At 40.7% G+C, this 26,662-nt stretch overlaps 1 protein-coding gene across 1 annotated transcript; it reads right to left on the minus strand.

Moving 5' to 3' along the window:
• Positions 1–39: 39 nt before the first annotated feature.
• enpp6 (ectonucleotide pyrophosphatase/phosphodiesterase 6) lies at positions 40–26,662 on the minus strand. The gene is made up of 8 exons (XM_027284077.1): positions 26,339–26,662; positions 13,003–13,182; positions 8,980–9,091; positions 6,795–6,936; positions 6,510–6,689; positions 3,244–3,381; positions 2,776–2,899; positions 40–496 (listed from the first exon to the last, which is right to left on the minus strand). Exons 1-8 carry the CDS (start codon positions 26,586–26,588, stop codon positions 285–287), a joined length of 1,338 nt encoding a protein of 445 aa, XP_027139878.1. The 5' UTR covers positions 26,589–26,662; the 3' UTR covers positions 40–284.

The following is a 26,662-nucleotide window of genomic DNA, read 5'->3' on the forward strand; positions in this document are numbered from 1 at the left end:
ATCTCCGTTTTACATATGCACCATACACACTGAATTTACAAGATATTTAAAAAAACAAAACAATAAAAAACAAACAAAAGTTTTAGTATAGGAGAGGTTCACATTGAGCATCTTCAAGATCTATCTATCCACACACACACCTCAGACAACCCCACATTTTGATCAGACATGAAAAGGTCAAGGTCACATTTTGCAGCTCGTTTCTCCGCCTTTCATATTAATTAATCAATGTTCTATTTCTAGCAAATCATTTGGACTGACAACAACATGAATTGTTAAGTGTTTTAGGCCCATAGTGCCAGCAGTATTCCCAACAAACCCACACAGCAGGTACAGAGGGTTGTGGACTGGGATAGACCATCAGAGCCATTCAAGAGGCACTCTACCCGAGACCAGGATCCATTATTGGGCAAAGGCTCCACTCCCAACATCCAGCACATCACATTATAAATGTCTACTGCTCGAATTGGAGGTGCCCAAAGATTCCGCTTGAAGTCTGAATGAAAAAATAAATAAATAAATGTAATTAGATCTACAAATTTACACATTTTATATTATAATTTACAATATTTAATATAGCATAAATAAACTCTTAATGGACAGATCAGGTATTTTGAAGTGGGTTATACTTATCCATAATCAGTCGACCAACATTCAACAAGCAACCTGATTTGGTAATCATGTCAACTAGGGATGGGCGTGATTAATCGATAATTTTAATTCACGTTAATTTTTTTTAATCGATCAAACGTTGGTATTAAATAAAGGTGCTGTATAGTGTGAGTCTTAAAGCAATGCAATGAGTTTCACTGTGTGGCAGCAATGAAACATTTTACCAACCGGGGGCGATATTTGACTTAGAAAACAGCATACTCAGCTACCTGTGAGTTTCCGTAGATTTCAAAATTAATCATGAAGAGGTCACGGCGAAGTGTGGCGTGGGACCATTTTGAATTAAAAAATAACAAAGTTCACTGCAAACACTACAAAGCCGTGTATAAGTACAACACGTCTATGACTCCAATGATGTACCACTTGAACAACGTGCATCCGACCCTGGTTAACGTTAGTGCACCCCAGGCTGGTCAAGTTAGCGTGGAGGTACCTGTGCATCCCGTCACTGTCAGTCCCCTCAGAGCGGGTGTGTTTTCGGCTGCTGGGCTGATGGTCACCAGGCTGTGCTCGCGTCCGACCCCAGAGCACGTTAACATGCTTATCTTTCTCAACAAAAATCAGTAGGCTGGTGCTGAAGTTACTGTTAGGTGTCCATCACCAATGTAGCCTGTATGTGAGTTACTAGTTATTTTTTATGAGGCTTTGGTAAGTAATTAATTGTTACGTAATCTCTCCCTTATTTTCCCCAGTCTTTCTAGACTCGGTTTTAAAGTTAAGTACATTTTGACCAAAGTATTATGTTTTTTAATAAGTTATTGTTTAATATGATCGCCACACCGCATTTAACCATTAAACGTTGAGCTTAACTGCCATAAGAGTTGGACTGTTCTTCTGTTAATAAAGATTTCATTGAGGAAAAAACATTGTATTTGTATTGCACTTCTAATATAAAAAACATAATGATTAATCGATAATTGATCGTTAATTTTCCAAATGATCAATCAAAGAAATGTATTCGAATGCCCATCCCTGATGTCAACATTCAATATTTAGAACATGATCAAATCAGCATGACAGAACACCCTGCTAGTCTAGTCTGGAGACACAGATGTCTGTTTACGCAGACTGGAACGTCAACGGCAGCTATCTATTATGTCTAAGAAGGCAGCAATAGGTCTCTGTGACCCTGGCCACCACAGTGTTGAGATAGACTGGCACCTACGGTTCTCAATCAAAGCCAAACAACTAATCTCAGTTTATGTCCTCCTCTGTAAGTCGCTTTGGATAAAAGCGTCTGCTAAATGCAATGTAATGTAATGTAATACTGCCGAGGACCTTAAGGCCCACATGTGACCTTGTGTAACCTAAGGATAGAAAATTCCATAACAATTTGGATTATGTAACTATTGTATAATTGCTATATTACATGAGACAATGAGCTTTATATTACTGGCATGACGGTAAAGCAAAGTCTCTCATGTAATGTAATTGCTTGAGTAGACAAAGAGTCAGCACGCCCCCAGTTTGGAGAAGCAGACTGATACCAGCACAAAAGCAGATTTCTGCACTGCTGTGGACCGTTCTACCTGCAATCAGCCTCTCTAATGCATCTAGATTTTCTGTATTCCTAAACAGCCCAACTGCACCAAGCACTGTACTACACCAAAGATGTGCTGTTCAAACTTCACGTTGTTAAAGATTTTAGATGGTGCATGCTTGTGTCTTTTTGGCTATAACTTTGATCCAAAGAGCTGATCTGATTACAGTCACAGTCACACATGTCACAGTTGGGCTGTGTAGGAATAAGAAAGTTCAGTTAGTATAAGTAAGTTAAACAGTGAAAATATTTTCAATATAGCATATGCTTACAGAGATTGATTTTTTTAAGGCTGTTTTTTTTAATGCTAAAATTATGGTAGATACATTTTACTTATCTAATACTAGAATAAGCCTGCTAACATATTGCCTGTAAATGGTGAAGTCGTTAAGTTCCCATCACCTTAGTTACAATACTAAGTTAGTTACAACTTATTGTGTAATCAAAATGTTAGGGTTAAAGTATTGCTTGTTATTATCCAGAGATAATAACGGTTGGAAGACTGCATCACTGCGTGTTGTTTGCCTGATAGATCACAGGTGAAAAAATGATTTGTTTGTTACCAGGTCCTGTTGCCAAGAAAAAACCTCTCATGTCGAGGAACTCATTGTCATAACCATGCCAGCCATTTTGCCATGCTGAGGCCTCTCCAGAGTCATTTTTCCAGTATGGGAGACTTTGCTTGTTCTGGAGTGAACCGACACAGACACACAAAACAGATATTTAACAAGAGAATGAATAGACAAAAACTATGCAGATAAGACAGATACTAATAACTTCTACAACCAAATGATTTTGTCAAATGTCTGAATGACTTTGTCGAAACAAGTTTCAAACAAATGATAAAATGTCTTGGTAAACTGAACTTCATCTCAATATGTTGTGCTCTGAGCAGATCAAATATTTTCATTCACTTCAAATATTGCTCTTACTAAGAAAATACAAAATCAGGTAAAGAGGAGAGATAGATAGATTTTGTTCTGGTGAATGTGTTGATAATGAAAGAGTGAAGTGAAACATTTCTTCGTTACCTCAGCGATGAACCAGCCAGGCTCAGCCAATAGTGTCAGAGGAGAAACAAACTTTCCTCCCTTAAAATGGAAACGTTCAGGGATCTCTTCTCTGCGATATGCACGCATGTTTGGGACATGGGACAATGCAGCATACACCTGAAAAAATATACACACACACAGTGTTAATAGAATAGCTTTAGTTGTTACTCGGATACAGGACTCAACTGCAGCACTCAGAAGGCAGATACAAAGGCTTTTTTCTGGTGTCCTTATAAAAAGGATTACCTGTTGACTTCAGGTCAACCCTGCCCATTATGATGTGTTCTTGTAATGAAACTCGATCCGCGGTGAATGCAGAGTATTTTATTTTGAAAATAAACCAGGGTTTTATTTTGTAGCCGATTTCCTTCCCCGCACGGTCTGCTCTGTGCTGAATTTATGCGCCATGCTCCGACGTCCGTGAAAAACAGAAGCTCTGTGTATGTGTTGCGGAGGGCTGCCGGTTGGCGCAGTCGTTTCGGAGTCGTGACGCAGCGGGGACGGAGACTGTGTGAGCTGACACATTGACTAACACTGAAACGGCGACGGAGCCGTTCCGGAGCCGTTTTGCATGCAGTGTATTTTGAGCCTTGACTGTGACATTAGTAGCACTGTTCTATAAAGAATGGTTTGATGTCATGTTACAGCTGCAGTACTCCTTATAATACTGCTGATACTGACAGACTACAGACAAAGATACACAGGACTTTTTTTTTCGGTTCATTACCCTGTGTTATGGTTCTTTGAATGTTCTTTTTTCTCTACTTTGGGACGTCACAGGTGCATTGTTTCAAATGTAACTGGGCTACACAATCTGAACAGTTTGACCTATCTCTTTGACACTTTTATCTTCTCCAAAGATCCAGTTAAACATGTACACCACATGCTTCAGTGGCTGCTAAAGAATAAATGATAAATGGACTGTACATATATCTCCTTTCCAGTCTTCCGACCACTCAAAGTGCTTTCACACTACATATCTCATTGACCCATTCACACACCTATGGCACAGCCACAAAGTGTGGCATGTGGACGGACCCTGAGAAGGTAATTGCTGTGACAGTTGCAACGATTTCTGGGCTTTGCAAATTTGGGCTATTCATCCAGAACTTAGAATAGTGAAGCATCCCCTTCTCCTGAATAAACTACACCTTTTCCATACCCTGAAAACACTTTTTTTCTCTGCTCCAGTACTCATCCAGTTTGACTCTTTCAGTTTCGACTCTCAATTCATCCTGTGCTTTTTTCTCTCAACATTTTATCTCTGCAGGACAAAATTATAATGTGGGCAACAGAAAGCTTTTGGCTGTCAAACTAGCATTGGAGGAATGGAGACATTAGCTGCAGAGCAACTGTTGCGGTATGTGTAGGAGCCAAAATGTGTGTATATAGTTTGTGTTTATTTGTTGCCTTAGCCCACAGGGCTCAGCCCTTCCTGATTTGAACCCGAGCTGTGCTTTTTTATTGGACTTCTGTGCTAGTCATGAATGGTCCATAATGGGCACCAAGTTCAAGCATAAGGATGTTTATAAGTGTACTTGGTACCAGAGTACCCTAGGATGCAGGTCGATGATCGACTTTTTGGTCGTGTCATCAGATCTGCGCCCATATGTCTTGGACACTCACGTGAAAAGGAGGACTCATCACTACCCGGTGATGAGGTTGGCGACATGGAATCCGAGTGGGCCATGTTTAAAACTTTGATTGTTGAGGTCACATGGGACCCAGCTCAGGAGGGCAGCATAGACAGCTAGCTCCCGATCGAAACTCGATAAAAAGCCGAACTTGGTTGCTAAAATGAGTTTTAACATTTTGGCACTGAACATGGAAAAGGGAAGATAACCAAGAGGACGAAAAAGTACGAAAAACCCAGTTAAACAACCTGAAATGACCGATGACGGAGGAGACATGTCGGACACAGGGGAAGAAGGCGAAAGCATGGAGACCGGAACTGTTGAAAAGCTATGTGCAGGTCTGAAAGACAGAGAAATCAGCGACTTCAAAACAAGCTTGCACACTCAAAGAGGAAATGAAAAGAGAACTTAAGGAAGAAGTCGAAGATTTTAAGAGAGACATTAATCAAAAGTTAGCAGACACAGGGAAGGAGCTAGCAATACAACCTGTGAGAATTACAGAGGCTGAGCAAAGAATTAAAGAGATGGAAAACTAGATTGTGAAGGTAAAAGAGGTACTGCTCCAAACACTGAAGCAACAGAAAATATTACAAGAAAGATTGATCGACCAAGAGGGAAGAAACTGGCCTGGAAGAGGGAGCAGAGGGCAACAACAAAAGAGATCGTACTGAGGGAAGCCTGGAAGAAAAGACCCCAACATAACAACCAGGCACTGTTCTTTGATCACGACTATGCCACAGAAATAATTCAGATAAGAAAGGAATACACAGGAATTAAAAAAGGTTAAAAAAAAAAGAGAGAGAGGAATCTGTTTCCAGACACCCATGGCCAGAATGAGGATACACTGGGACACCGGCCCGAAAACATACAAAACTGCGTGAGAGGCTGCTAAAGACCTGAGCAGGAGAAGGATTGAAGCGACAACTGTCCCGGCGGGGAGAGGTGCGCCTGATACGGGGATGCAGGGCAGCCCGTCAGTGAGAGGAACATCTTCCATGGAGACGGAGGAGAGACTAAAGAGAACTTGGCCAAGGTCACCAAGGTAGTTAAGCTTTTTGGTCGCAAGTCACCAGATGTGGATGAGATTTACCCAGAGATGCTAAAGGCTTTCGACACTGTTGAGCCGTTTTGGTTGACACGCCTTTTCAGTGTCGCGTGGAGGACAGGTACTGTGCATGTGGAGTGACAGACTGGAGTAGTGGTCCCCATTTTCAAAAAAAGGGGGCCGTATGGTGTGCTCCAATTATTGAGGTATCACCGCTCAGCCTGGAAAGAAGGCTCCGACGGATTGTCGAACCCCAGATTCAGTAGGAGCAAAGGATTCTGTCCTGGCCATGGAACAACGGACCAGCTCTTTACTTTTGCATGGGTGCTGAAGGGGTCATGGATTAGTTGGATTGAGGTGAAGAGGGAAATTCACTCTTTGAATGTGTCTGTAGTATCGTCTCTGGTACTTTTTTTGGACCTAGATGTTTTTCAGCTGTGTATCTGATTAGATATTAACACCTTATCATTATTTCATGAATCATTATATAATTGTTCTATCTGACTTTCATAATCATAAAGCGCACCATGGCAGAACAGAAATCACAGATTTTGAGATTATCTCACCTCTTGTAATTTGTTGTCTTCGGGCCACAGACTGACCACTGGTCCTCTGTCCATCATCTTGACAATGTGTGACATGTTTATATACTTGTCCAGCTCTATGACCTTTTCCATCCACTGGATCTTTGTCATACCATGGTCTGAAAATAGCACAATGTTCAGCTGGTTCACCATGTTCTTCTCCTGCAAGAAAATCAGAACAGATATAAACTAATAATAATAAACTACATGACACGAAAAGCAATAGTAGCTGTAATTATAATAACAATAGTACTGATTTTAACTAACTTTGATTTTGCTGATGAGTGTCTGCATGGCGAGATCCAGTTGCTGCACAGCGCTTCTGACCTGATGAGAGTCTGGACCGAAGTGATGGCCCTCCACATCTATTTTCTCATAATATATTGCTGCCATGCCTGCTTGCCCTGAACTACACATACGCACACCAGACAGCCATTATTGAAGATACATTATTATAGGACTTATGTAAAAAACTTTTTCTAACACACACACTGTCTAAAAACCTCTACAGTGTTGACGTGTTAATTTTGTGGACCACACCATATTGGGAGCAAATCAGCTACCTTGCAAGGTGGTGCATGCACAACAACCTAATTAACACAAACGAAACCAAAAAAAAAGGAGGCAAAGAACAAGAGCATTTCTGCATAGCCCAGGACAGAAGGCTTCTACCGTGGGTTAGCTGCCCAGAACATTATTGTTACCCATCTACCAAACATCAGTGATATCAATGAGCAGAGGTGTTTGCACAGAGCCCAAAGAATATTAAAAATAAATATTAAAGAATATTGTGTTGTTATCAGTCACTGTCAATTCGGCGTTTGAAGGAGTTAAACCGGCGAACACCGGTGAAGCAGCCCAGAGTGTGTGTGTGTGTGTGTGTGTGAGTGAGTGTGCACGCACGTGAGGGAGAGACAGATGGAGCGAGCAAAAGTGATCAGTGAGGAGCGACACAGTCATTGCTGTAGGCAGATGTCAGATTTGGGAGATATCTGCAAAACAGTCCAGGACCTATAATGAAACTTTAAGGGGGTTCGAGAAGGCTTGCTAAGCCATAGTTTAGCTTAGGCCTACGTACGGAAATATTTTTTTTAACACATGGGGTAGCGCCCTGTCAGTGTCCTCTCAGACACCGCGGGAGCAATAATGGCATGCGAGTGATTATCACTGAATAAACTTCTAAATCCCTCCTAAACGTAACTCGCCACTCATATTGTGTGCAGTATAAGGGTAGGCTACACTTCTCCCACAAAGTGATAGCAACCAAATGTTTCAAGAATCTCGGTCGCTGTTGCTGGAGTGTTGCAGCGAACACCGGTGGTGAAACTGAAGCAGCCCAGTGGGCGTGTGTGTGTGTGTGTGTGTGTGTGTGTGTGTGTGTGTGTGTGCACGTGTGCACGTTAGGGAGAGACTGAAGGAGCGAGAAAAAGAGATCAGCGCGGAGCGGAACAGTTGCTGTAATCAGATAACTGCACAACGAACCCAACAGTCCAGGACCTAATGAAACGTTTTGGGGTTTCGAGAAGAGGCTTGCTAAGCCATAGACTACTTTAGCTTACGTACGGGAATATTTTTTGAACACATGGGGTAGCGCCGTGTCAGTGCATGTCGACACCGCGGGAGCAATAATGGCATGACAATTTTGTTTATTTATTATTATTATTATTTTACATTTTTTTGTTTTGCTGCTTTGTTACTTGTTCTTAACGTCAGTTCAGTCACTTGAAATATTTATTATTTTATGTTATTCAGCTTTTCTAAAAGCACCAAGACACTTTATTTTTGTATTACTTGGTTGTTCATTGTTTATTACTTGAAGTTCTACCTCAATTTGATTATGTTAAATAAATGGCTATTTATTTTTAACTTGAGACCTGGAATATTTGTCATTTTTTAAACTTTTTTTTAACCCATATCGGTATCGGAAATCGGGTATCGGAAATCGGGTATCGGCCATGGGCCACGGGGAAAAAAATCGGTATCGCATCGGCCATCAAAAAACCCGTATCGGTCGACCCCTACTTTGTAGGTGGAGGTCAGGGAGCCTGTGATTATAGTTCCACATTTTAGATGTTAATCCCTATAAAGTCATCCTCTGCATTCCACCATAAAAGATAAAGTTAAATACCATAAAGGGACTACAACATGCATTTCATTGTGCAAACCTGTGTTATATTATCACACATAAATTAACCTTGAACCTTAAAGCAGGCCACACAACACACTGTTAAGATCCATGGCTGGAACTCCGGTCTCTGCATGCTGAATAATTAACACGTCTGGCTAGGAAAGTGTGCCTTATGCTGTTTGTTTTATTTTATTACATATAATCAGTGGGAGTTTTTTAGTGCCATATAGTAGATGCAAGAACATTTAATACCTCTCAAGTTTGGGCAAAAAAGTAAGCCATGGATCAGAGGACATCACTGAGTACATAGCATTGTCTTATTACCTCAGGACATTGAGCGCATTCACTATTGAATCTGTGAGGTTTTTCTCTGAGGGGTTGTAGACATATTCCTCACAGAATGATGGACGGACACCCAGGATCTTCACCTCGCAGCCTGAAGACAGACAGACAGACACACGTGCACACACACACACTTTTTACTATTTGATATTTTGGCCTTCTCTCTCTCACTGACACAAACAGTGTGTGACCTTTTAAGCTCAATGATAACACTTACTTGGTTGTGTTAACAATATTAAGTTATTCTCAATGATAAATATATTAAACATACATAACAAAACATCAGGCACACTCAGTTATGGCTTATCCCCATCAGAGATGAGTCTAATGACGGTGGTGTTGTCTGTGGACTTCAGGAGCTTGACGGACTGATGACTGGAGTAGTAGCTGCTGATGTACAGGAAGATAAGAAGAGGAGAAAGGACGCAGTCTTGGAGGGATCCATTGCTGACAGTCTGTGAGCCAGGGACATGTTTTCACAGCTTTGGGTGTTGACTTCTGTCTGTGACCCGTCTGCAGATGGAGTCAGGCACACTCAGCTGGGGGAGTTTGTCCTGTAGAAAAGCTGGGATGATGGTGTTTAGACGGAGCTGTCCACAAACAAGATGCTGACGTAGGTTCCTGGGGGGTCAAGGTGCTGGAGGATGTAGTGGAGGGTTACATTGACTGCATTGACTACAGACTACAGGGGTCCAGGAGGGCCTGGTGATGGCTTTGAGGTGTGACAGAACAAGGCCCTCAAAGGACATATAAGAGAGGTCAGGGTGATGGGTCTAAAGTTATCATAGATTAAAGCAAAAAAAAAAAAAAAAAAAAAGAAAAGAAAAAAGAAATTGGCTTGAATTTTTTGGGAGCTACAGCAAGTCAACCAGTCATATTAGAGAGAGCGAGAGAGAGACAGTGAATGAGAGCAAGCGCGTGCCGGTTTCAGTAAAGCTAGTGACTCAGAATCACTTTTTGCATACAAGGAATTTGACTCTGGTTTACACTTTGCTCTCGGTGGACATATGGCTATAGTTATTGGTTAAAACATTGAAAGCTCACTGGAAATTTAAGTGTCTATCTATAGAATAAAAAAAAGATTTTTTAATCAGGATGCTGATATAAATATGGTATGTACAGCAGATTGTTATCTACATGAGGTATCAATATTGCAGTATATACAGTATGTGTTTTCTGTGTGATGATATTTACATTTAAAAAAGGACAAAAAACTAAACGTAAACAGTAAGAACAAATTGTTTGAAGTTTTCAGTTTTAGTTAATCAGCTAAATAAGTTATTTTCTGATTGTTTCACAGTGGTCTAAATAAAACCATCAAGTTTAGCCGTGGGGAACCAAGGGCAGCCTTGTATCAAGCTTCAACCTGATGGCAAGCTGTCACCTTTTTGCCATTACTGCCATACTGTATGTTATGTGCACCAAGGGAAATCCAACATTGTAGTAGTGTGACAGCATGTTGAGCATTAAGACCTGAGAATGTACCTTGAAACCATCGTCTCCAATATATTCTAGAAAGGTGTCCCAGATGTGAAAAAACTTAAGCCTTAAGCTATAAGCTTCTGACCTTAAGTCAGAAGCTTATAGCTTCCTTAAAAAACTAAGTCCCATAACACCATGGAAATGTTTTATAGAACATTTTGGTATGGCAACAAAAAGCCAAAGTAGGAGATTAAAATGATGTTTGATGCTCTGTTAATGATTGAATATATTGGAGCTGACCAAGACACGTCTACATGGTAGCCATGTTGCCCCCATACTGTATTTTTGTGGCATACTACACAGAAACACAGACCTTGCCTCCGGTACTGCACCTACCTACCTGAATGCCCTTGTACAGGCATATGTTACCTCATCACCGCTGCGCTCCTCCAATGAGCAACACCTGGCTCTGCCACCCGTTCGTTCAAGGCAATCCAGACTCTCCTTGTCTGTTGTTCCCCGTTAGTGGAACGTACTACCTGTTCCTACCAGATCAGAGCCATCCCTCTCTGCCTTTAAAAACCCAGCGCTTCAGAGAGGACCTCCTCTGCTAGCACTACCAACAACTGGACATGCTAAATCTACTCTTCTAGAATTGTCACCACACACTGTTCCACTCACACTTTCCTACCGCACTGTACCTTGATTGTTCCCTTCTCTGTAAGTCGCTTTGAATAAAAGCGTCAGCTAAATGACTAAATGGAAATGAAGTGGTCTGGAATGAAATGGTAATCAAGAGAACAAAATCCTTGGGTTGCTGCATGTATAGCATAGGTACAGCGCAAGCTGTCATGTGACCTGTGAGCTGCAGTGAATAAAACGTGTGTGATATTTAGGTGTGTCAAATTATCGCGATAATTGCGATTAATTAACTACAGTCGTCTTTGGGGTGTTATGTTTGTTAATTGTGTTAACCTAATTTTAATTTAAAATCAAAATTTTACTGATTCTTTATGCGAGTTGCCTTTTCATAAAATCTGTTTTTATGCGATGGGCTTCTTGTGCTTAAGTTGTTGTGAAACGGGCTTGTGAAGGACCCAAATGCAGCACAACAGCAAGGGATACTTAGTAATGTTCCTTATTGAGAAACTCACAGCAGGCGATATGGCAGGTGAGAGAGAGGGAATAAGTCCTGAGTTCAATCGGAGAGTCTGTGGCAACGAACTGGAGCAGGGGGACAGACTGCCCGGGGAAACCTCCAAACAGCCAGGGAAACAGGCAGACAGACACCAGAAACACTGAGGCAGAACTCGTGGTCGGGGACGAAAAGCTGAGGTGATTACCGGGGCAGAGACAGACGAGCAGGTCAAAGGCAGGGTCGGCAACGGGAGATCAGTCCGGACAAAAGTGCTGGAAAGACTTGCATGACGCGAAGAACAATCTGGCAAAGAGTGTCTGGAGGTTGGTGCTTAAATACAGGGTTGATTACTGATGAGGAGCAGGTGTGGGAGGCGGGAGAAACCATGGTGACTGATGAGGAGGCGGGGCTGACAGGTGAGTGGAAAGTTACTGGGTGCAGGTAAGAGGGAAAAGCAAGCAGGGGACCGGAGTGGATTGTGACATGTTGTCTCTGGGATGGTTTTAACATAAGCTGATAGGCTCCCATTGTGATTGGGAGGGCACGATAAGGAGTGGTGAGGAGACGTGAAAATGGAGGAGCATGTGAGAGTTGTTGGTCCAGTGAATGGGAAATTTACATTTCACAAATGCCCCGACGGCACCATTGATAAATGTATAGTGATATGCCTTCTTTGTAAGAAGGAGTTTGCTTACCACCGAAGCAGCTCAAGTTTAGCCTACCACATCAACGCAAAGCACCCAGTTGCGAGTGCAGTAACAGCTAACGTTAGCAGCGAAGACGTTAGCAATTTAGTGAGCCATAGCAAAGCTCTTCGCCAAACTAAACTTGAGGAGAACGCCCTCGTGTATGAGCAAGTCTGCGACCGACAGGCTGACGAATGTTCTTACCAAGTGGATAGCGTGAACTGCAGGCCAATAAACATAGTGGAAGATGAGGGATTAACAGAGGTACAGCAGCACTTTATATCGACCTGATGTTTTATTTTATGGATTGTTTGGAGATTGACAAAAGGTCGAAAGTAAAGGTTGTACTGTAGGCAGCATGTGGGACTAGTCTCAAATACAGCGGAATGTAAATAGCTAGGACTATCTGTTCAAATCTGTTAAAAACAATAAAAGCCACTTTCTTTTATTATTGATCAGTCTTTTCATCTGCCACAATAATGTAATGAATTTAAATGAAAATAACTCAAGTTGATGGATTTTCTCAGCATTTTTTAGGTGAGATTAAAAAGAGAGATTAATTAAATCAATTAATTACAGATCATAATTAATTAATCTCTCAGTTTTTTAAATCTCTTGACAGCACTAGTTGTTGTTGATATTCTGTCAGAGGCACGACATGGACAATGTGGCTGAAACATTTTCTGTGTAGGCAAAAAATCCATACATCCATCCATACATCTAGTGCTAAGTGTTAAAGTTAATAATGTGTGTACTCACCAGGCCAGTAGTACATGTAAACCTTCTTTCCCAGTTTCTCTAGGGTGACCCATAATGGCTCTGATCCATTCCACCACAGAGGCAACCGACTGTCAGGATTGGTCCCAATCAGAAACTCCTTCTTGGAGGCTTCGTCCCACATGTAGTTTCCAGTCATGTGATGAACATCACAGTAACGGCCTGACAAAAAAACAACAAAAAAAAACAACAACAAAAACATAATTAATAAGTTTTCAAACTTTAATCTTACTACTCATTGCCAAGAGTTACACACACACACACACACACACACACACACACACACACACACGTTAAGGGATTTGTTAAGTCTCTTTAAATAATATGTTAAAGTCTAGATCTGTTGTTATATATAAAACTGAATTGACCTGTTTTTGAAGATTTACATTTTCAGTTGGGACTAATCAGGCTTAAAGCTGCAACAGACTAATCGATGGAATGTTCAGTCTAAACCAAAAGAGTCTCAGCGTTATGCAGGATTGGCTGGCACAGGAATAAAGGGCGATGATGATGAAATGCATGTGTGTGTGTGTCTCCAGCCAGTGATTCTTTCAACAGGACAATGAGCTCCATCAAAACACACACATCAGCATTTCATTAGTCTCCAGAGCTCACATTCCATTGGCCAGTGTGAGCTGTGGTTTTTAGGGGCTTAGTAAGATACAACACAAAAGGCATGAATCACACACATACTGCTGCTAACCAGTGAATATCTCAAATGATATCTCACTTAATTATTATCCTCAGTCTTAAAGTCATTAGTTAGTTATTAGTAGAGGAACTCGGGCCCTAAAAGTTAGGATCCCTCTATCTGACATAGAACAAAGCAAAACCATGTTTTTCATCCTGAGACTGGTTGTTTAAAGACACTTGCATACATTAAAGTGCTTATAAATAAAATGTATTGTTATTATTACTATAAAGCAAAGAAAATGAAGATCACAGGAGAGATATAAATGACATTATTGGTCTCCTTTTGATGATTGGTCTCCTGACTTTATTAATAATAATTAATAAATTAATAATTTAAGAATTCTCATCGGTTTTCACCTAAAATGTCTAAGTGTAGAAGTTTAAGTGTAGAAACTTAAAAAGGTCAAAGGTATTGATAAATATATGCTTTACTGTATGGAATAATTGTCAGCGAACATCAAGTCTCAGTTTGGTGACATTCTCAATTCAATATTTCCATAGATGCATTTGAAGAGTTAGTTTTAAAAATGTTTTAACATGAACCTTTATAAAAAAGAGACCAGAGCAGCTTCATATCTTACTTCAGATAAATGACTGGAAGACCAGATCTGCACCAGGATGTGATTCAGCCCAGATGACAATGATTATGTTCTTTGTAAAGAACTTACTTACTTGTAATGCTGCTGCAATAAAAGAATTTCCCTTTGGAGATCAATAAAGTACTCGATCTAAAGGGTTGGGTGAAGTGGAACATACAGCAGATCAGAGGGTGTGGTGATTAATACAGTACACCATCAGCCATTCACATCATGTTGTGTTTAGCTCTGTAACAGCTGATCTAATCAAAAAGGGTTCCAGGTCAGGTTACACCAATTCCACTTTTAATGTAAAGTGTCTCAGAAAAGCACTTATAAATTCATTATTATTATCATTATTATTAGTAGTAGTACTACCTGCTTACAAAAAGCAGAACCAACATTAAATAACAAACAAAGTGCAACTTTACAAAAACTCTGAGTGCTCATCTTTTCTGTTTTTTTGGCAACAAAACTATATGCCTGAAGCTTGGCTACGCCTGATACAAGTTTAAGGGGCCCTGTGGGACTAGCTACAATGGCTCTGGCTCCAGGAATGGAGGAGGAGGATGTGGCTACAGTGGCTCTGGCTCCAAGAGAGGATGAGAAGGCTGCTGAAAGGACCTTCACAGCTTCTCTCAGTTTTCTTTCCTTTTGCTTGTAAATTATCTCCTCCTTCTTCTGCAAATAGTTCTGGTATCACTCATAAGAGGACAGGCAAGAATTCCTCAGTGCAGGGCTAATTTCCATTTTGGATGCTGTTGTCACTGTTGCCTTCATTTGTTTCATATGTTTCAATGTTCAACCTGACCCTATCATTCCCAATGTTGTCATCCACTATGTATGTTAAACGATCCAGTGAACAATGACAGCAGAACCTGTACCAACTCCCCCAAGATGGGAATCTCATCCCTCCTTCTGGTGTCTTGCTGGCAAGAATTTTACTCCACTTTTGGCCTGTGCCCCTAGATCTGAGTCAATCTGGTAGGCTCGCACCTCGTCAACCAGTTGACCAAACTCAGATTTCACATCATTTGGCAAGGCTTTGACTAGGGTGTTCCTTGGACAGATTCCTGGAAAATCACTGATGATGCCAGTGCAGACAAAGAGGTGATGGTGTGATTCCTGAAGGGAAGGTTTTACAGGAGGAGTTTTTCAGGAGCAACACATGGAGCATGGGCTTCTCATGCTGCAACTTCAAAGGCAGTTGCAGTTTGATCATTAACACAACTTGTATTATTATTATTATTATTATTATTATTATTATCATCATCATTATTATTATTATTATAATACACTGCATATATACTGTATACCCCTCATCTCATTCTCTTCAATATCTAAAATTTAAACCTGTAGCAGCTCTTGGAAATGCTTGTCAAGAACCTGGTTCAGGACCCTCTGCATCATAAAAGGCATCATACACATTAGATCAAGGGCAATAAACACACCTGAAAAAGCTACATTTGTTTGACTTAGTTTGCATATTATAAAGATTATAATGCAGAAATATATTATATGTGGGTATAAAAATAATTTAAATGATAGAACAAGATTTATTTCATCCATATTCAACTGTGGTAACACCCACATTTAGGTTATTAAGAAATTTCACTTCTGCTTAGATATGCTGCAAATTGGGGGTGCTTTAGTAGTATAAAGTATTATGTCAACGATTCATCGATTATTGTGGAATTGTAGTTAATAATTGAATAAACATATATAATGATGAAGGACGTGTCACTGTAGATGTCGTGTAGATTTGCTTACTCTTGTGGTTGCGCCACCAGGTGGAGCCTCATACAGATTGAGTTAGACTAATGTCCATTATGGGAAGACTAGGGTAATCTATTTTACACTGACATAGGAATGACCCACTGTATGTACAAATTCTACATATATTTATATAGTTTAACATGCAAAATGTGGAATCCATTTCACTCACTACTGAGTGAGGCACCTTGCATGGTAGCCAATGCCATCAGTGTATGAATGTGTGTGAATGGGGTGAATGAGATATGTATAAGTACAGTCCCCGAAAAAGAAAATCATTCTGAATGCGGAATTTTTGGATGTTATAGTACACATCAGAGAAAATTTCTTCCACAAAGGATCCAAAAGGGCCTTGGCTGCATTTGAGACCATGTGAACAGTATCTCCTCTGATGTCCAGGAGTGATGGATTTTGTCTTTGGCTTATGTCACTACTCCAGACTTTTCCCCCCTTATAACACTGCAGTTGTCCAATAATAGACTAACAATCTGATTCTAGTTCCAGCTGTAGGACTCAAGAATATCTGTTTTTGTGAGCGAGTTGAGGAATCTGCAACATTGACTTTTCTTGAAGCCAGGTGCTGGGTTAAAGCTTTCCCCATGTCCTCATCAAAGTAGCAAACAAGTACATTGAATATCCTGTCCATATTGCCATTTGTTGCCTCGCCTACAATTTATAACAACATATGCATTTTAAGTTTACTTGCCAGTTTGATGTTCTGATGATGTCAAACATATGCACACTTTCTGGTTGCACACACGGTCAGCCATGGATTGTTGTGCTTCCATCGTTGTTGTTGTAGCACTGCACAGTGAGGACGTGTTTTGGAGAGTGCGAAGGGCAGCCATGTGGGAAGCTTCACCTTGATGGCAAGCTAGCACTTTTTTGCCATTACTGCTATACAGTATTTTTTCGTGGCATACCACACAGAAACAGGCACCTGGCTGTTTAATCTTTTTGCACTATGAACCATATCCGTCAGCCATGCCCAGCCTAATGTCCATTCTTTGTTTCTCTTGGCCCAAGCAGTTTTCTTCTTATGGTCTTCCTCAGCATGTGCCTTCGCAGGAATTTCACCATGAAGGTCTGATTCATGCAGTTTCTTCTGAACAGTTGATGTTGAGTTGTGTCTTCTATTTGAACTCTGAAACATTTATGTGGGCTCTGATCTGTGAGGCTGTTAATTGGTGATTTCTTAGGCTGGTAACTCTTGGTCTTCTTTTCCTGGGGTGGTCCTGAAGAACCAGTTTCATCACAGTGTATAATGGTTGTTTCACTGATGACTGAAGTTTTGATTTGGTTTTATGTCCTGACAACTGTCATTTACATTTTAAAACCCTTCTCTTAAAAAGATAAGCAACCAGGCCAGACCATATTGTCAAATTTAAATTATTTATATAAAACTAAATAATAATAACTTATGTCACCTATCAAACTCAAAGAAAAGTCATTAGATTGCAGAAGGGTACACAGCTTGACTTCTCTCACCTACAAAAGGTCACCAGCTCCCTTTTAAAGAAGCTGGCCTCGTGGGTAACCCAAGCCCTAATAGAAACTCACAAAATGTCAACAGGCATGAATCCTTACTGTAATGACCCAGGTTTGATTTTAGCCCAGGTCATTTCCTGCATGTCATACACTCTCTTTAATTATTGAATTCCCAGTGAAATTTAATGTTTCACTGTCATTTGGACAATAAAGTTAATTGTTGGCACCAGTCTAGTCATGGGTAGCATCCAGTCCTTCTGAAGCCACCATTGAAAAGCCGACCTCACATAGATCCTTCTCAGAAAAGGTCTCTTTGATGGCCTTTTTACTGGTGTGTAAAAAGGCATAAAGGGCAGAGGAGCTGCAGAGGGGACAGCAGATGTTGCAACACAATCTTTGCTTACACAGTAACCTGACACCTGTAACAGAATTTTATTTCTTTATGAACATCAAGCAATGATAAAATGTACATAGCAATATTATATTATAAGTAGGCTACTAAAGACTGCAATGGCTAATTATTAAACTTTATGAGAATTAGTTGTAATACATCAAGCTAAGATCCTTTACTTCTGATGTAAGGCTAGAGTCCTCAAAAACAATTGTGTGCCTACAGAATCATTAATTCATCATTGGTTGGTCTGGCAGGCCAAATTCCTTATTGCACTTTACTGCAGTGATATGCTTGCATATTAGCATTTTCCATGAGCTTTTATGAGTACAATAAAAGTTAGCCATATTTACTATGTGTTAACGCAGAGTTCAACAGGCTAACCTGCATAATAAACAGTACGACCATAAACCATGACAAAACTTACAGCTTCCAAATCTGAAGTCCAGACAGTCTGGACTGATCATTTCCCTTTGAAGCAAAACCTTTGTACTTTGTTGTTAAATTGTTGGTCTTTGTACATAATGTTATAAAGAATACGGTATACCTGCTCTGTATGTAAAGTGTCATGAGATAACTTTAGTGAAATTGCACAAATAAAATAAAATTTCATTATTTGCCTTTGTTAAGCAAGTAGTTGTGTGCTTTCCATAAGATATGAACATATATACAGTACATAAAAAAAACTGTAAAATGTAAGAGTGAATGTGATGATAAAAAAAAATTATAGCACAAAAAACACTTAACAAATCTTGAGAAACTGAGAAGAAGAAGAATGATTGTTCTGAAACTGTCATCAGAGCAGACTACCAACATTTCAGCCAATATCTTGACGTCCATGGACAGCAGAGCACTGGAAGTGAAAAAAATCACCAACCATCCAAGACTGCATATTGCTCCAAAAACAGTTGAATGACTTTAGATGGTTTATGCTGCTTTCACACCAGGATAGTCCAGGGAACTCGATTGGGCGTGGAATGCCGAAAAATCTCACACTTTCATTTGGTTCACTTTCATACTGCACTTTTGAAACCGGACCAAACCGCCTGGAAATCCTTACGCAGTTACAACAGCTGCTCGTTTGGGAACAGTATTGCCCAAAACAAGCACTGACCAGGAAGGAAAAACGCACCAGAAAGAGGAAAGCCTGATTGGCTTTCTAATCTTTGGTTCACTGGATAGTTCGTTTGCTTTGTTAGTGAACCGCACCAGGGTTCACTTTAAGCGGAGACCCACGTTTTCAGATGGACCAGAGTTTGCTCGTTTGGTCCGCACCAATTCAGATGAGCTTTCACACCTGCTCAAACGAACTGGATTATCCAAGGAAACACATTTTTTCAAACATCGCTAGTGTGAAAGCGCACTTAGATTGGACACTGGGACTCTATTTTTAATTAAATATGGGTAATGTTTTTATGTTGTTACTATTTTCCTTTTACACTCCATGCCATCTTTTTGGAAAATGGGGTTGTACAAACTCAGTCACTATTTTTAGGTCTTACATTTAAGGATCCTTATTAAAAAAATGTTGACGTTCAAAGGAAAATACTGGGCAATATTTTATTCTCAGTATCTGCCTCAAGAAAAATGGTGGATTTCTAAATACACTTGTCATGACATGATGAAGCTGTCCTCTGACTTGTCTATATACCCTCAGGACACTGACACTGCTACTCTATGTACAGAAATTATTATTATGGACTTCCGGTTTGACAATGTAGAGGACAGACGTGTTGGTGCATACCGCCGTACAGTTTCAGGAAATTTTGTTAAATACGTCATTCTTTCAATTTTATTTTTTTGGTGTAACTACTTGTTTTAATTAATGTTGCACTAAACCCACACAAGAATGAGTAAACAATCTCAGAAAGGTCAGGCACAACAACAGCTCCGTCCTCTGCCGAGCGTCAATCCCGACTGGGTGCATGATGGCAGCATAGCGAGCCAGCCGTATTGCCAGATCACAAGATCACGCAAGAATCCTGAACGTACAGGAGACCCCACGATAAACAGTGTATAAAGGAAACAATAACAAACAGCTGACTTTGCTTCTCCGACGTGGAAGAGATTATAAAAAGCATCTGTTGTGTCATAAATGATTGTGTGTTGTTCCACTTCAACAATTAGTCTCTCATCGTTCATGTTGAGACCCTTTGATCGATTGACTGCTGACCTGGTGCCATCGGTCATGACGTAACGTTGATGTGAAGTTGTAATAAGCTACATGAACTGCATATTGTGTTTTATTTTGAAAGGGGGCGGAAGTTTATTACGTTGATTCTGTGTCGGATTTCCTGTCTGGTGCAATCTGCTCTGTTGAGATTTACGCAGTTTAGCAACGGCTCGCATCAAAAATAGAAGTGTTACGGAATGATAGCGCTGCAGAGTGGAGAGTTATAGATTTTTACTGGCCAACGACCACCAGGGGGCAGTAAACGCAAAAGTGAGACAAACATGTGGGGAAAGATTATATGCCGAAGAACACACTAGTTTTGATTTTGAACTGTCATTTTGCGCATCATGTACATGAAAACCTGCGGCCTTTAGATGTACACAATTGTTTTCTTTTAAAATTTAGTTGGACTTCCGGTCGGTAGGGCAGCCCTCAAACTTAATTGTTGGGAAGAATTATCTTCTGTCTTCTTTAATCTCCCGTCCTGTTTTGCCCGGAAAAAACAAGTTTTCTCCCTGAAATGGCTTCGAAGAGCGGAAAATCGAGCAAAAAAGAAGAAGCTAATGCTAGCTTAACGCTGGAAGCCATCACTGCGCTGCTCGAACAGCATCGTGACTCTCTAGCCACTGAGTTCAAGACAACATTCAACCAGCTCGACTCAAAGCTCGACCAAACGCGGCTCGAAGTAGAGGACCACGGCCAGCGTGTCTCGTCCCTTGAACTCGCTGCAGAGGACATCAGTCAAAGAGTTTTGGACCTTGACATCTGCTCGACTCAAAGAGACGACAATGCTAAGCTCAAGGCTAAAGTCTCCGACCTGGGAAGCCGAAGCAGACGTCAAAACGTGCGCACTTTGGGGCCTGCCGGAAAGCGGACGTACTACTGACTTTTTTTCAAAGCTGCTGTGTGAGGTATTTGGGAGTGAGTTACTGCCATCTCCACCAGAAATCGACAGTGCTCATCGCTCTCTGGAATCGAAACTGGCCCCCAGACAGCGACCGCTACTACTACTGGGTCTGAAGCATGCTCTGCTCTTCCCTGCCCGGCTCCATCTGACGCTGCCCAGTGGAGCCAGAAAGTGTATCAGCTCTGCGAACGAAGTGCGCGAGTACATCAGGAGTCTCCCGAAATCCTCAAAAACTTTGTAACGGGACTGTTTAACGACTAACCCAGCAGAGGAAAGGTGGCTCCACTTTGGGTCCTGCCTTTCTGCATGGCCAGTTACAAGATGGACGGCGTGATTTGTTTATACTGGTGAATAAGTTCAGTGCAGTGGTTCATAGGTGAGCATTTTAACACTGTTCCTTTTGGCAGCTTCCACAGGCTATTACTAATATTACAAGCAAATCTCACGGTGTTTGGTCACTTTGCATAAATAATGTATCTAAAACTGAATTTACTTTAGAAATTTAGAAACAATTTCCCTACAGGGATTAATAAAGTACTTCTAATTCTAATACTTCTGACTTATGCTCTCTGTTCTCATATGAGGCCCAATCCTGCTATGAGTGTTAATTAATATACAGTTTAGCTCTGCAATAAGACCCTTAAAAAAGCTATGACAATGCACTTTTCCACCTGTGAGCGTTTGTTTACGTTGGGAGACAATTTTAACTCTACGTTACCTGGAACTAGACGCTTATGTTATTTGTAATCATATCTTAGAGCTTACATTCGTTTATTTTTTATTCTTTGTATTTTGTTTGTAAAGACCTCCTAGATTAGGTCTACACGTGTTTCTTTTTCTTTTAGGAGGTGCTGACTCCTTTTTTGTGTATGACACGGGAGCAATGGTTAGATGTGTGTGAGACAGGAAGAGGTGTTGTTGAATGATGTTTGTTCTGATGAGCTTGCTGCTTTTTTTTCTAGCAGCTGTCTTGGTTGGGGAGGGTGGGTTGGGCTTAGATGTCAATTTTGTAATAATCTTTTCGAATCCAGCACAATGTACTAGTCACACCTTATCTCTTAATATTTTGCTTAGGTCACTGTGCTCATGTTCTAACTTTATTTATCAAGTACTATGAACAGACATCTAGGTCTACTGAGTTGGAATGTTAAGGGTCTGAACCATCCTGTAAAAAGAAGAAAGGTCTTCTGCTTTCCTACAAGAAACCAATATTCGCAGTTCAGATAACGTCCGTCTGTTGTCACAATGGGGCAGGGATTTCACTCCTCTTTCCAAACCAAAGCCCGGGGAGTTTCAAAATTCTCATCAGTCAAGATACTCCCTTTGTGCAACATAATGTGATCTCTGATAGGTTTGGTCGGTATGTAATTGTCTCAGGTAAACTATGTAACACGCCTGTAGTATTCGTAAACATTTATGCTCCTAAAGTGGATGACGTAGGTTTTTTTGAACCTACGTCATCCACATTTTTTTGTTTTTGTTTTCATTGCTCCCGGATCTTAATACATACTTGCTTATCCCTGGAGGTGATTTTAACTGTTAACAGTTTTGGACCGATCTTCTACTAACCCCAGCACAAGGAGTAGGTCAGCTGGCTTTATTCAAGGTTTTCTCTCTAACTATGGTGCTTGTGATATATGGCATTCTTTGCATCCATATGACAGAGAATACACTTTTTTCACACGTCCATCACATACTCAAAGATTAATTATTTCTTTATCGATAACGAACTTATTCCACTGGTTCATTTGTGCGCTTATCAAAGTATTGTTATCTCGGATCACGCCCATTGTCCTGACCATGTCTTTCCCTGGCCTCCCTCAGAGGAACAGACAGTGGCAATTCAATTCAACTTTGCTGTCGGATGATAACTTCGTCAAATTCATGCAGGAGGAAATAGCCTTTTTTATTACTACAAATATGTCTCCAGACATTTCTTGTTTAATTTTGTGGAATGCTCTTAAGGCCTACCTTCGGGGGCAGATTATAGCCTACACCGCACAAGTGAAGCGAAAATCTCACCAAGAACAATCAGACCTTGCCCACCAAATCAGAGACAAACAATATGCCCAGACTAAGTGTCCAGATTTGTATAAAAAACGGTTGGAACTAAGACCAGATTCGATCTGCTCACCGCCTACTCAATTGAACAATCACTTTAAAGAGTAAAACCATGTTCTACATATATGGAGACAAATCTGAGAAATTAATAGCCAATCAACTCAAAGGTCATAAAGCAAAACAAAATATTTCTAAGATCCGGTTACCAAATGGCCTTATAACTGCAGATCACCTACAGATTAATAAAGCATTGAGGGACTTTTAAACCCAGCTTTATACCTCAGATTGTCAGAGTGATTCTAATGCAATTCCCGACTTTCTAAGTGGTCTTAACATCCCTAGTCTTTCATCAGATATAACGAAGAACCTATATCCCAGACAGAAATAGCTTCAGCCATCTCTTCAATGCAGTCAGGCAAGTGCCCAGGCTCCGATGGCTTCCGGGCAGAATTTTTAAAGAAATTCTCTCTGCTGCTTTCCCCACTGTTATGCTCAGTCCTCTCTGAATCTTGCAGGCAAGGTTCACTTCCTCCATCATTTACTGAGGCTTGTAGTACCCTTATTGCGAAGAAGGGTAAAGATCCAACTGAATGTGCCTCCTACAGGCCTATATACGGCCTTAACACGGAAGCTAAAATTGTAGCCAAGGTCCTAGCCCATAGATTGGAGACTGCCCTCCCTACAATCATATCTAAAGACCAAACTGGCTTTGTTAAAGGCAGGCAATCCTATTTCAATATTAGACAACTGCTTGACATTATCTACTCTCGCTCTGAAGATATCCCAGAATGCGTTGTCTCTCTCGATGCAGAGAAGGCATTGAACCGGGTTAAGTGGGGGTACTTATTTGCTGTGCTGGACAAATTTGGCTTTGGCCCAAAATTTAATTCTAGGTTAAGTTACTTTATTCACACCCCACAGCCACAATTTGCACAAACTCACCGTGGTCAAGACCGTCCAATTTGCATCGCGGAACCCGCCAGGGATGCCCCCTGAGTCCCATGGTTTTCGATATGGTCATTGAGCCGCTTGCTACAGCACTCCATACTTGCAAGGACATATCTGGCATCTGGAGAGGTAGCACGGAGCATAGAGTTTTGCTATATGCTGACGATCTTTTGCTTTTTATTTCTTATCCAACCACCTCACTACCTCTCTGCTTTTCACATTGAGAATAAGAAGTTTTCTCAGTTACAAGAAAGCACAAAGATCTATTCCAAGAGAACTTTACCATCTTATTGAAACAAACTAAACAAATATTAAGAGTGGTCATCCTTGTCATTATCTCTTGTCGGAATTATTAACTCTGTCAAAATGACCATTTTACCAACATTTCTGTACCTTTTTCCAGGCCCTACCTCTCTTTATCTCTGGATCCTTTTTTCAACTTCTTGATTCAGTTATTTCTTCATATTTATGGCAAGGTAGATGAGGAAGAGGAATCCTGACCACTGATATCCATCTTTAGGGTACCTCGTACTCCAAAAGGTCTCACTAAGAAAAAACTCTGATGTTATCGCTTTTACCTCGCTCAAAGCCTGCAGACATATTCTATTGGAAAAGCCCAAACGCTCCTCCTCCTACTTTTTGGATGAGTGATTTAATGTCTTTTCTGTCCTTGTAAAAAGTTAAATATTCCTTAAGAGGCTCACCAATTTTGTTCTTGGGGGATGTTCATTTACTAGTTCTTTGTTCTAATATAGCAGATACATGACCTACACAAAAGTATCCCCAATGGCAGGGGGGTTTTGAAAATTTGTAGGGGGTACTATAGAGCCATTTAGCTCCACACACGATACCCTTCACATATGTACAAGGGTGGACATGTGTGCCAAGTTTCATGAACGTGCGATGATGAAAAGGTGTTCAAACTGCAAACACCATCACACGACTTTCACTGCCTGGCCATGCCCACGCCGTATGAGGTGGCATCATTGTTTTCACCAGGAAGCATCACCAAGGCCGTGTCCAGCATCCACCCTATGCCGTTTGGTCAGTATAGGACAATGTATCCGCAAGTTATAAGCGATTTTTGAGGGGTCACCACGGCCACAGCGTTTAGACTTTAAAAAAGTTGTATTCAACTTTTAATCCCCCATGGCTTAAGAGTAACCAGGGCAAGTTTGAAGCTGTTAGCATTTAATCTGTAGGACGAGCTCGATCATATGCGAGGTGTGGAAATAGGCAAAAATGGCTCCAAAACGCAACTTCCACCCAAAATGGCCGTCTTCCTGTGCATCTAGGTATGACACACGCTTGTACCGAATTTTGTCATCCTTCGCAAAGTCACCCCATTTACTGCGTTTTTTGAAAATTTGTAGGGGGCACTAGTGGAGCCATTGTGCGACGCCAATGCACGTGACAGCCAAAATATTGAATTTTTTCACAGGCATAATGTGCCCGCAAAAATCTGTGACTTTTCGTGAATGTTACAGGCACGTAATTCGTCCCAGAAGACGGAAAAGAAGTAAAAAAAATTATAATAACATGGAAAAATTCCTTCAGTTCCAATAGGTCCTCGCACTGCTGTCGGTGCTCGGGCCCTAATAATAGTGCAGAAAAATTCCTTCAGTTACAATAGGTCCTCGCACAGTTGTAAATAAAGTAAATAAAAAAGTGGATAACAGCTGTGGAATAACTTGTATTGATGCTTGTGAAATGCTGATCATCAATAAAAAAAAAGAAAGTTATAAGTCTAGAAACAAGCAAATACTTTTTCAGCTGAAGTATGTATATTGTCATATTTTCTGTAAAATGTAATTTTAATTTCTTTAAACAAAGTCAAGTCAGACAGGTCTGCCATAATCCACATAAATTCCTTTTACTCTTCAATCTAATGGTATGACTCAGATACACAACAGTTCTATTTGTTTATCAATAGGTGTAAATATTCAACTGACAACTAATCTATATGCAAGTATTAGTGTGGTTCAACCTGTTTTAATTGTTTGAAGGTCACATAGTTTCGAAATCATTAGGATTATTAGTGTCATTAGTGTTCTAGTATGTAGAAAATCTCCATATGCAAACGTACTGAGCAGTGATTAGGCTGCACTTTAAGTATCTATATTAGTGTGTATTGCATTTAACTTGATTGTTTTCATTTTAATGAAAAAATATTGTACAATGAGTTTAAGACTATAATAATAACACAATGAAGTATTTAAAATCGTACTTATTGTAGATAGATAGATAGATAGATAGATAGATAGATAGATAGATAGATAGATAGATAGATAGATAGATAGATAGATTACCTGTCATCAAGGAGTAGTAATTGGGGTATGATAAAGTCGGGAAGTCTGGCGTCACGTAGTCCACCTTCACTCCATTGCCCACAAGCTCGCGAAATCCGGGTAGCGCATGCAGGTCATCCATGTAGTCATAACGGAACCCATCGATGAGAAAAACGAGCAACGGGCGGGCGGCAGAACACTGCTGGCCCGCTGCGAACAGCAGCAGCAGCGGCGGGAAGAGACGCAGGGGGCACGTTTGTCTCGGGGACATGACGGCGCTGCCTCGTGCTGTGGACTGCAGCTTGAAATGAGCCAACAGTTGAATGACGGGGAGGGGGCGGGGTT

Source organism: Larimichthys crocea, chromosome I, assembly GCF_000972845.2.
Source record: "Larimichthys crocea isolate SSNF chromosome I, L_crocea_2.0, whole genome shotgun sequence".
NCBI classification, from domain to species: Eukaryota; Metazoa; Chordata; class Actinopteri; family Sciaenidae; genus Larimichthys; species Larimichthys crocea.